This window comes from Ochotona princeps, chromosome 23 (assembly GCF_030435755.1).
Source record: "Ochotona princeps isolate mOchPri1 chromosome 23, mOchPri1.hap1, whole genome shotgun sequence".
NCBI classification, from domain to species: Eukaryota; Metazoa; Chordata; class Mammalia; order Lagomorpha; family Ochotonidae; genus Ochotona; species Ochotona princeps.
In genome coordinates, this window is record NC_080854.1 from 17,388,104 (window position 1) to 17,400,914 (window position 12,811).

The 12,811-nt window shown below is 41.5% G+C and overlaps 1 protein-coding gene across 1 annotated transcript in view; it reads right to left on the reverse strand.

Moving 5' to 3' along the window:
* NNT (nicotinamide nucleotide transhydrogenase) overlaps positions 1-12,811 on the reverse strand; it is a 79,140-nt gene that overhangs the window by 63,255 nt on the left and 3,074 nt on the right. The window contains exons 2-5 of the mRNA XM_058679980.1: positions 11,347-11,576; positions 9,591-9,808; positions 5,176-5,263; positions 974-1,062 (exon numbers count right to left, since the gene is read on the reverse strand). Coding sequence (XP_058535963.1) covers positions 974-1,062; positions 5,176-5,263; positions 9,591-9,808; positions 11,347-11,576 — 625 coding nt within the window. The remainder of the gene's footprint in view (positions 1-973; positions 1,063-5,175; positions 5,264-9,590; positions 9,809-11,346; positions 11,577-12,811) is intronic.

Here is a 12,811-nt window from a genome sequence, read left to right on the forward strand (position 1 = left end):
ATACACAATCAACAAAGATCACGGCTTGGTGACGCTGTTGTTTAAATTCAATAATATCCATTCCTCTATGGTAAATTCTAAACTGCCCTAATAACAATGTAAACATTCAAGCCTCCAGGCCCCTCCTCAGACCTTCTGAATTCTCATCTCCAGCAAAGAGGCCAGCACTGCATTTTTAGCAAGAGCTACCAGTCATTCTTGGAAACACAAGTCAGAGCCAATAACTCCCTAAGGACCATCCTGCTGAGTGGACGCACAGTCCCTTGTTGGACAAGATGTTCCTGCTGCCTCCAAAAGTCTGGTAGCTCAGGTTGCTTCTGGAGGTCAAGCGGCGATCACAGGTGTTCTCTGCTTCAGGAGGAAGCCAAAGCTGGGATGGCAGACAGGAGAAACAGAAAAATCCTATCCTTTGCAGGACCAATGTGTTGCCGACTCTAATGAGAAAGAGCCCTTCCCTGTAGATTTTCAGTTAGAGGCAACAATACATTTCCTTGTGGTTTGAGCTGATTTGAGTTGGTATTTCCCATTCCATGCAACCACAGGCATACAACTCCCTTCAAATTTTTCAGAAATGTCTATAATTAATAAGAAAAAAAAAAGGACGAATTGAAAATTATATTCCGTTGGGCCCGGCACATTCGCCTAGCAGCTAGGGTCCCAAGACAGAGATAACTGGTGTCATGGCCACTCCACGCAGCCAAACAGAACCGTGAACTGTGAGTCTTCAATGATTTTAACTATTACTATCATTATTAAGAATGCTGCACTAAGGCTAGGTTCCCCCACGTTTTTTTCTTTTTCCAGTGAGAAATTCATTTTCACTTTATTTTTTTCAAAGCAGTAACTTTTTTTAAAGGGAAGGGTTTATAGATCCGCTTCAATGTGCTATTTCAATTTATACATTCTAAGGCAAGTGTAAAATACCATGTTTGAAGCAGGATGCCTTCCTCCCCACACCTGACGAAGTCCTTACCTAGTGTCGAAGCCGCGAACGATCGCACCCATCGATTTTGCTGCACCTGCAGAAGCCAGCCCGGCAACACCACCACCAACAATGAGAATCTGGGAAAAGAAGGCAGAACCAGTCATGTCTGGAATAAAGCTCGTTATCAACTGGCTATAAGAAAAATCACCAACTAGCAGTTATAGGTGTGGGGTACCCTGTGGGCCTTCAACACATGGCAGTGCTATGGTGGAGGTGGAGATTGGCTCCCAACACAGGTCAAGAACGGACAAACTCTTCCTTAGCTAATCACTCTTTAAAAATTTACCCAAGGGACAACTGCTGGCAAAAGCCCACAACCTTCCATAAAAATAGCCTGTCCACTAGAGCCTGTTGTGTACCAGTGGAAACAGGATAAAGGCACAACAGTGTGACATGAGTTAAAGATGAACACATTCTCCCCCACTGTAGAAAAGCTAGTTTTATAAAATGCCATGTGACTTTTTCTTACAACATGTTCGATTTCGGTTTATCATATAGTTCCATAGGCTCTGGGGTTGCCTCGCATTGATTTCCCCTCTAGTTTTACAATGGATGTCATCCATGTGACATTTTAATCACCCCTCTCCAAACGCTAAGGGTTTCCCAAGTATCTATGTAACTGTGTCACATAAAATTAAAAAAAAAAAAAAAAAAAAAAAGATTTACAACAGAAACAATTGAATAAAAGAAAAAAAAATGCTAAGGGTTTCCCATATTCACTAAATACCCCATAATTTTTTAAAGATATGTTTACTTTTTTGGAAAGGCAGATTTACAGAGAGAAGGAGAGACAGAAAGATCTTCCACCTGCTGGTTCACTCCCCAGGTAGCCTCAATGGTTGGAGCTAAGCCAATCTGAAACCAGGAGCCAGGAGCCTCTTCTGGGTCTCCCACATGGGTGCATGATACCAAAGCTTTGGGCCAACCTTGACTGCTTTCGTAGGCCACCAGGAGGGAGCTGGATGGGAAGGGGAGCAGCTGAGACACAAACCAGCACCAATATGGGATCCCAGTGTGTGCAAGGCAAGGATTTACCCACTGAGCCATTGTGCCAGGCTCCCCATAATTTATTTTTTTAAGATTTGCATATTTACTTGAAAGCCAGAGAGACTGGGGAGAGGAGAGATGAAGAGAGAGATCTACACACTGGTTTGTTGCCAAAGTGCTCAGAATAGCTAGGGCTGGACTAGGCCAAAGTCAAAAGCGTGGAACTGCGTCTCCCACATGGGTGACAGGGTCCCAAGGACTTGGCCACATCCTTACTGCTCCTCCTGGAGCATCAGCAGGAAGCTGGATTGGAAGCACAGAAGCCAGGACTCCTGTTGGCACTCTGATACGGTATACTGGCATCCCAAGTGGGGGCTTAACACACTGTATGTGTTCTGGGACATCAGCTTCCCAGGTACAACCTGTCCCCAACACATCTTGCCTTCACTCTTCTGTCCTATCCAAGTGCCCACAAAATAGCCTGATTATTTTTTTAAAAAATACAAAATGGGGCGCTTCGCTTATCTGCAATAACAAACGATGAGAAGGGCCCCCCTGTGATTCAACCAGACATCATACTGGCTCACCCTCCACCTTGCCACTATGCTTCAAGGTCAAGGGCGTCCTTCACTACTTTTAGAGCACACTAAAGCCCTGCCCATCTCAGAACCCTTAGACACGCTTTCCATTGTGCCTGGAACCCTGCACACCCTGGCTTCTCTTCCTTCAGGTCTCTGCTCAAATGTCGTAAGAGTCTTCCCCAAGGACCTAACTTAATTGGTTTGTCTTAATTACTCAACTCACATCATCTATATTTTTCATATCTAAAATTATCTCATATTTGTTTGTTTTGAGGCTTATTATTTATTTATTTTGTGTGTGTGTGTGTGTGTGTGTGTGTGTGGTTTTTTTGTTTGTTTTTTTTTTGCTTTTTTTGGCTACTCACTGTGACCCCTGAAGGAATGTACGTTTTACACAGCAGGGATGGCTGCCTATCTTGTTCAGGTATCTGTAAAGTTTCAGCGGACTGATTTTAATCTATTCTAGAAGAGTGTAAACCTCCATGTTTAAAGGAAATTCAAATAAAACAGCATGCAAGCTCACCAAATAATGTCAAATTCTCAGTTTCAGAAAATTACATCCAGCATGTAATCAAAAACCTTGAGCTGCAACTGGAATTTCATTGAAGATAACCACTTTCACCTTTGTAAGGCACATTCGTGTCTCGGCTGTCCCGCTCCCCATCCAGCTCCCTGCTGGTGGCCTGGGAAAGCAGTCGAGGACGGCCCAAAGCCTGCGCCCATGCAGGAGACCTGGAACAAGTTCCAGTCTCGCGGCTTCGTCGGCTCTGCTCTGGCCATTGTGGCCACTGGGGAGTGAATCATCAGATGGAAGATCTTCCTCTTTGTCTCTCCTTTCTGTGTATCTGACTTTCCAATAAAAATAATAAATAAACCCTTAAAAAAAAAAAAAAGAGCAGCAGCACTGGACATTTTGCTACCTTAAGTGCCACACATTTTCTTATAACTTCGGAGAGGTCAAAATACAATCACTTCACATATCGCACCTGTGTTGGGTGCTCACACTTTCATACCAAGCGTTCTGGCTTCCATGTAAACCATTTCCCCGTTTTTTTTTTAAGTTGGCCTATTTTTCAAAGCAATATGTACTGGGATTTCTGAGAGCTGCTCTTGGCATTTTTGTTTTTGGTTTTGTTTTTCTTTTTCTTCCAGATTTATGCTGCGTGAGGACTCTGGATATATATATCAAAGTACTGAAGGCAAAGAAGCCCCAGGTCAACCTGCACCTACAGGCAGGAGGAAGAAAACACTGACAATCCTGTCTGCCAGCCTCGCCTGAACTGCGCCCAAAGTTTTAAACAGCTGCACCGTAACCTTCCATTCCTCCATCTAGCTATCCCCACCTCTCACTGTTAACTTTTCTAGATTCTAAATCTGGATTGAAAAAAAAAGGGGGGGCCCGACGCCGTGGCCTAGCAGCTAAAGTCCTCGCCTTGAACGCGCCGGGATCCCATATGAGTGCCGGTTCTAATCCCGGCAGCTCCACTTCCTATCCAGCTCCCTGCTTGTGGCCTGGGAAAGCAGTCAAGGATGGCCCAAAGATTTGGGACCCTGCACCCATGTGGGAGACCTGGAAGAGGTTCCTGGTTCCCGGCTTCGGATCAGCGCGCACTGACCCGTTGCGGCTCACTTGGGGAATGAATCATCGGACAGAGTATCTTCCTCTCTGTATATCTGACTTCGTAATAAAAATAAATCTTTAAAAAAAAAAAAAACCTTTTCCTGCACCAAATTGCCCTGATTGCACCATCTTCCATGTTCTTTTCTTGTGACCTAAAAATTGACAAAGATTGAAGAAACCATAGTCTTTTCTATGAACCAAAATGTTGCAATAATTGAGAAACCCAGAATTTGACAAATGATATCTGGATGTTTTTTAAAAATTGTAATAAACAAGCCACACAAGTTATCTAAATTCCCTTTAAGAATTTAAGCGAATAAGTCAAAAACAGAAAATTACACTGAAAGTTTAAAAAAAAAAGATGAAAGTTCATTTTTATAAGCAATTGCGAATGTCCAGCTTCTTTGAAAAGTATGTGCTTTGATTTACTTGAAAGAGAAAAGGAAAGAAGGGAGGAAGGGAAGGAGGCATACCTTCCATGTACTAGTTCATTTCCCAAATACCCACATCAGCCAGGGCTGACCCAGGCCAAACCCAGAAGCCAGGAACTCCACCTGGGTCTCCCACGTGGATGACAAATGTCTGGGCACTTGATCCGTCATTGGCTATCACCCACGTACTGGAAACGGAGTAGCCAAAATTCAATGGGATGTGGGTACTGCAAGCGGTGATCACTTGAGATGTTCAGCTTCCAGGCTCAACCATATATTTGTACGTATCACAAAAGTCATCAGTGTGAAGCTAATATGTAAGCATACTTCAAAAAGTTAGTTGAAAAATAAAAGGTCACCTCTTGTTGGAAAAACATTTTTAAAATCATGCATGAGGTTCAAAAAGCTCATGAAGAATGTATGGAAAAAAATATGAATAGATTTCAAAATGTTGGACACCAAAACAAGTTTCTCATTTTACTTTTCCATGAACTTTCTAAAGAAATCTGCTTAGTATGCCTTTACCTTGAATTGATTAACATGATGAAGAAACACTAGAAGCGTACCTACCTTAGCCGGAGGAACTTTTCCAGCAGCCGTGATCTGACCAGTGAAAAAACGTCCAAAATGATTTGCCGCCAGGACAACAGCCTTATAACTTAAAAAAATAGACAGATAAATAATTCCATAAAATGAAAACTTAGGCTCTTATGGCATTACAAACTGACATTAAACTTTGTCAAAAACTAAGTACAACTACCGTTGCTATAACACTCTGTGGCAAGAACAGGTCTATCTTGGATATACACTTATATGCTTATACCTTTAACCTCTACAACAAGCCCAAGAAAGAGACAACTACCACCCTTCTTTTTTAGGTTAGAGAGGAGAGAGGCAGAATAATGGCTTGTGGAAGGTCACTCAGCAAGTAAGTGTCTGAGTTGAAAGTCTGCGGGAGAAACCCATCCCTGGAGGCAGAGTCTTAGCCACCATGCTGCCCCGTCTTGACAACTCACTGTAAAAGACCCACCGAGAACAACCAAGGAAGCAAAGATGGGAAACTACTAAAAGCTTGCTTGATGTGCTGCGACAACACATCCTCCACTTTACTTCCTTCACTATGGCATCCCAATTTTCTTTGATGTAACATTCAACAGTGAGGGAAAATGTTTAATAAAAAATTAGGTTAGCCATATGCTTGAACATAAGTTTCCAACCACAGTAAACAAAACACATTCCTCTGGGATCTTTAATCCCTGGAAGCGTAAGACCAACGGGCCTGTGCTCACAGTCTACTTCTACAACCAATGAGCTTCATGACCTTGGGAAAAATCTCCGGGATTCTCTAAACCTTGGCTTCCTCATCTAGAACGTAAACACCAAAAAAGCTTTCACAGGGATGTTGTGGGGATGAAATAAAATAATATAGGTGAGGGCCCAGTGCAGTAGCCTAGTGGCTAAAGTCCTTGCCTTGCACGCGCTGGGATCCCCATATGGGCACTGGTTCTAATCCTGGCATCCCAGCTTCCCATCCAGCTCCCTGCTTGTGGCCTGGGAAAGCAGTCGAGGACGGCCCAAAGCCTTGGAACCCTGCACCCACGTGGGAGACCTGGAGGAAGTTCCTGGCTCCTGGCTTCAGATTGGCTCAGTTCCAACCATTGCGGCTACTTGGGAAGTTAATCAGTGGACAGAAGATCTTTCTCTCTGCCTCTCCTTCTCTCTGTATATCTGACTTTTCAACAAAACTAAATCTTTAAAAAATAATAACATAGGTGAAATAACTGATATAGCACTTGTCACAATACAAATGTCAATAATCAGCAAGTATTTCAGCTAAAGAAATAATGCAATAATGATAATATGTACCAACAGTCTCTTAGCAACATATTTTTTTAAAACTACACTAATTTCATTTTCTTTTCCGTATACATTTAAAAAGCACCTCTACACATTCTTGCTCACTGATAAATACTCAGCCTCTGCCTATTGTAACACAGCTATTTAATGTTAACACCACTTACCAGGTGACAACAAATCCTTTCTCCCTTTTTTAAAACAAAGATTGATCCAAAATCCTACAGGTCACTACTATTACTTTATGCTTATCATTCTCAAACAGAAAGATGATATTTTAGAGATTATATGATCTATTAGTTTTACTTCTCAATTGAAATAGTAAATTTCTTTTTCTAAAAGATTTATTTATTTTTATTGGAAAGGCAGATATACAGAAAGGAGGAGAAACAAAGAGGAAGATCTTCCGTTTGATGGTTCACTCTTCAAGTGGCCACAATGGCTGGAGCTGAGCCAATCCAAAGCCAGGAGCCAGGAACTTCCTCCAGGTCTCCCAAGTGGGTGCAGGGTTCCAAGGCTTTGGCCCGTCCTCAACTGCTTTCCCAGGCCACAAGCAGAGAGCTGGATGGGAAGCGGGGCTGCCAGGATTAGAACCGGTGCCCATATGGAATCCTGGTGAGTTCAAGGCAAGGACTTTAACCACTATGCTACAGTGCTGGGCCCGAAATAGTATATTTCAAAAGACAAATATGACAAAGTTTCAAAGATCATTTTAAAAAAATTAATTTTGAGGGCCCAGTGCAGTGGTCTAGAGGCTAAAGCCCTTGCCTTAAACGTGCTAGGACCCCATATGGGCGCCGGTTCTAATCCCGGCAGCTCCACTTCTCATCCAGCCGACTGGTTGTGCCTGGGAAAGCAGTCAAGCATGGCCCAAAGCCTTAGGACCCTGCATCCTTGTGGGAGACCTAGAGGAAGTTCCTGATTGCTGGCTTTGGATCAGCGCAGCACTGGCCTTTGCGCTCACTTGGGGAGTGAATCATCGGATGGAAGATCTTCCTCTCTGTCTCTCCTCCTCTCTGTATATCTGACTTTGCAATAAAAATAAAATAAATCTTTAAAAATAATTTAATTTTGAAATTACAATTTTCAAAGAGACAGTTGCTATCCTAAAAAAAAAAATTACAAAAAACGACTGATTACACAGGTTAATGCCTAAGAAAACACTGATCATGAGTAAAGGGGACTGACTGGGTATTTTCTTGATGAACTCATAAAAGATCAGCACAAACACTAACAATGAATGAAGTACTTCTCCCCTGTCATGTGGCTGTGACACAAAACAGCTGAGCACACATGATGTGGCATGTATGCTGGATTCATCTCCCATGATGCCCTTTGTGCACCACAGCTCAGGACATGGGAGTGATCCTTCACGTTGCGTCCCATGATTGTCAGTTGGGCCTTCAGACTAACCCGAGGCCAGGGGAGGAGGGACACAGGAGAAGCATGCGTCTAGACAGAACTGGCACGCTGAATACAACCAGGGCCCCTCTGTGCTGGCTTCATTTATATTGCCGCATCTTGCTTCCTTCGCTCCAAAGATGGTGCAACTAAAGCCCCTGGGCCAGAGCACATTCTCCACATACATCCCCATGACAAAATCAATGGCATTCTTTAAGATCCTGCGACTTTTTACACGTTATACACACATTTTCAAGTTCCACATTGCACAACATAACTCTTCTACAAACTAAATAATTAATTTTGTCCCTTGCTGTGTTTTTTATAGCACACCCCAAAAAGACTCTTCAAATCGTTTCTCACACTACGTCAAGGACAACAAAACCTGTCTTTAATGACTCGTTCTTGATTACTGCAGCTCATTCATAGCAAAAGTAAATAGTTGAAAGAGAAAATAAAATTTGTAGCATGCTTGATACATCATAATTGAAAATATGAAATATAAACAAACTTTCAGGTTATATCTATCAGGCAATAGGAGGGTTTCCTCATGTCATCTTTTTTTTCTCATGCATTGGTACTTTTGCTTCGTATTTTCTCTCAATGATATTTCATTTATCTCTCTTGTCAACTACTGATATTTTCCTCTTCAGTCTGCAGGCAATTAGTTTCTTAGATGACCTGATTTTGCAAGTATCATCCATTTCTGGATGTTTCCTACATGTAAGGCAAAGTCAGTAAGACACTACGTTCATACAGCATTCCTCTCTCTCATCCATGACAGACATGATTACTCAATCATAGCCACGTTCCTCTGAGGACAGTGAACCTAAGAATCCTTCCCTTCATGGCCTTGCAAGCAATAAATAGAGAATGAGCAGGTGCCTGCCAGGCAAGTGAGGCTTCCAACCATCTGGGCCTTGAAGGTTAGAGGACACAGTTAGCTTTCAATTATCAGTCCAGGGTCTGACAGTAGATGAAACTTTCTCTGGTGCAAATCCTTCTCTTATTCAGTGCATATTTTATGAATTTAAGATCACAAATCTGGTAAAATATCCATATTATATTTAACCATATGAAACTGCCAATATTTAGGCTTTGTTTATTTAACGATTTTTTATTGTTATTGTTTTCCATGATACAGCTTTCTAGGTATAGATTCCCCACTCAACCTCCTCTTTCTCCCTCTCTCTCTCCCCCAACCCCAATGTTTTCCCTGACATTATTACAATAGTACAGTCCTTCAGCAACAGTCACAAGTCTAACATTCTTCTCTTTAAGTGCTCTTGGCATTGCAGGTATAACCAATGGCAGAAAATCTAGTACCCTACTGTCAAGTTATATTTAACAGTCTCATTGGGGGTCCTCCTTTTATTCAGGAGTAGTGACATATACTGTAATTTATCTTCACTTCACAGTATGCTAGTCTCCAACATACATGTCATCCATGAGAATATATGTACATACGTGTTTACCTATATATCTAGTTGTTTTGTATTTTGCATGGATACTGCCTTATATCAGAGAACAGGAGCGTTCATTTGCAATCAAAGCACTGTGAAACAATAAAAGGAGTCTTAAAAATAATTTAAGAGCACCCTCCAAGGTCTGCAATCTCTAGCAATTATTACAAGTAAGCTCAATGAAAGAGAGAAGAGCCACAGTGTGGATGTTTCTGTACTGCCATTGTACTTCTGTTCAGTGGAAATGGGAAAAAAAAATCAACCTACCCAGCAATGTTGGCCATGGAGCTGAGCGCGTCATATCCCTGAGCGATTGTGACTCTTGGAACCTGGTCCATTGCCAGAACTGTCGTTTTTCTCTGGGAAAGTTTATTTAGCAAGTCTGGATTTTGAGCTGGGTAAATAAAACTAATCAGGGTTCCTGATGTCTTTAAAAGGTCAACTTCATGAACGCCTAATGCTGGATTAACCATGGGGGCTCGCACCTGAGAAAAAAGCCAAGACAAAGATAAAAAATACAAACACCTTAAGTATATTTTAAGTAAATAAGCATATTTGGATAACATGTCATTATTAAAATAATATTCCAGACATAAATATTTCACCAATTGATGTCTGATTAACTTCATTAACAAGGTGATATACAGGCACATATCACCTATCTTAAACTAAGGACCCACTGAGTGGCTTCAGTAAACAGCACGCACACCTGTTAATGTGCGGCAACTATGTACAACAAACCTTTCCTCCAAAACCTGTCACTCGGGTAAAGCTAAGAAATGTTAGAATAAATGACCAGGAAATTTTTGTTGCATGTTTAAAGATTCAATCTTTGCTAATGTTGGCAATCATAAACTTCGGAATGGAATGTTTGAGAATAAAACTGCTAGTGTTAAGAGATTTCTCACTTTAAAATCCCAAGTGACTATTTAAAGACATGCACAATTCACACCAACACTCCCGTTGAACTGAGTTTAATCAAAAGGTTGTAACATATATTGTTAGGTAAAGTCTCAGATGAATCAATGAATACACCAAATGCTTGAAAGTTTCAATTGCCTACTCTTCAAAGCCAAATTTGCAAAACTCCATTTTAAGAGTACTTTAAATATTTTTGCCCAAATTTAAATCAATTTTCGTATCACTTCATTAGCTACCGGTACACAGCATTTCTTTCAGGCAAAGAAACACAGGAAACACAGCCTCTGGGATGCATGTTTTAAACAAAAACAAAATCTCTAGGTCATTCATATCCTATTGTGGATTCTTTATGTATAATCTCTCCCTCACTCCCCATGTGAAGTTCGACTTCCAATGTTAACTCCAGAGTCCTTCAGCAGTCGGATTTCATCTATCCATTATCCTAAGGCTACATGCCACTCAGTCCCACGCTGCCTTTCTCAGGGTAGTCTGACCCTCTTAGAGACAGCACTTATATCCGTGTTAACCACTGTGCCTTCAGGTGGCAGATCACTGTACATGCAGTCCCAGGCTAAGGCCCATATCTTGCCATTCTAACAGTACATACTCACCTGTGGGTATTCTGGGTATGTTTGGACCATATCCTGAAAATTTTCCCTAACTACAAGAGAATTTTCCACACAGCAGATATAAAGATCATCTTTTCTCTACTCGTGGTTTTAAACATGGACCACACAGCCAGACAAAAGTTCTAGAGGAACATGAGCAATATCCCCCAGATGCAACACACAGAAATACTTCAAGAAAAGGACATTGTTTACAAACAGGAAAAGCGGAAACGGTAAGTGTTTGAGATGACAGATATGCTAAGCACGCCCATTTCATCATTAAACATTCTCTGTGTGTGTCATCATGCTGCAGCTTTCGAGTATATATAATTACTTTATATCAGGTCCATGTCTATACATACATACGTATGTATGTATGATTATCATAGGAAGGAAGGAAGGGAGAGAAAGAGAGGTTTACAACAACAACAACAGAGAGAGTAATTTCAGAAAGTCAGTGTGCTGTAAGTGGGAAAGGAAAAAGGAATAATTACTTTGACCACCAAATCAGAGGCCAGCACTTCCTTCGTTCCTTGGATTTGTGCACCTGCTGCTCTGTAGTGGTCATCAGAGAACTTGGATGCTTCCCCTGCGCCAGATTCTACCACAACATTAAATCCCTGTTTAACCAAGGCTTGCACACCAGCAGGAGACAATGCCACCCGCTTCTCATTCTGGAAGATCTCCTTGGGGACTCCAACAGTCAGCTGCTTATATGGAATTCCTACAAACAAAAAAAGAAAGGCAAAAAAGGATTGGTAAAAACAATAACGAAGTGCTCCATAACCAGATTTCAGAAAGTAGAAATGTGTACTCTCTTCTTCGAAATACATTACACACACAGGTTGCTATTCAAAATGATGTGTCTGCATCATAATCATAATTCTTTCATCTTTTTTGGAAAAGATGATGAAAAACTTTTGTTCCCAACTCTCCTTAAACTCCCATCCTACTTAATCGAATGGCTCCCTTCAAGGCACAAAGCAAGCTTAGTTTAGTCTTAGGAAAACAACTGGGAGTTTGGGAGATCACTCAAAATGCTAACTCCCCTCTTGGAAATTAACTGTCTCAGGTTATGGCCTCTTTAACAAGGCCAAGCAATGCACTTTTTTGTTTGTTTTGTATTGTATTATTTATTCATTAAAAACGGAGAAATGCTGATGGAAAGAGAGATCAAGAAATCCTCCAGCCCTCGATTCGCTTGCCAAACAGTCACAACAGGGGACACTAGCCAGCCCAATTCGATGCCCCACATGGACTGCAGCAACCCCGGGACTTGGGCCAGCACCTTCCAGCCTCTCAGGGAACCTGAATCAGAAGCAGAGGCATTCAGATATGGGACAGAGACTTCCCAGGTGTCAGCCTTACCTGCTGTGTCACAAAACCTGCTCCTAATTCACTGTTTTGAGGAACAATCTGTACTTGGAAACACTGATGGCCTGCCCCATCCAAAGTCCCCTGTTGATTTTGTATCATGACTTTTCATTTAAGGGGATGTATAGTAGCTGTGTAATGGAGACTGTCATATCTAGTAACATGTCATTTAACTTCATGGCATTGTAAATTTCTTTTTTTCCTTCTATTGTTAATTTTGTATCATGACTTTTCACTTAAGGGGATGTACAGTAGCTGTGAAATGGAGACTAACATTCAGATGTGAGGATGCAGTGTGGTATGCATTTCTGTTTCCAGACAAAGATGGACTTACAATGAAACTACTTACTATATCTTGACAATAGGACTCTGGACTCTCTGCCATTGTCCATGCCCGCAATGATGGACATATGACTGAGTATGAAGAACTATATGTTAGTAATGATATAGAGGAACTAGGTGGGGGAAGAGGAATTGGGGAGGGGATAAGGGAATATGGAGCTGTATCATAAAATGATAGCAATAATAATGAAATGTAAAAACAAAAAAAGAAAAGTCCCCTGCTTAGCAATTTGGCCAAAGGCA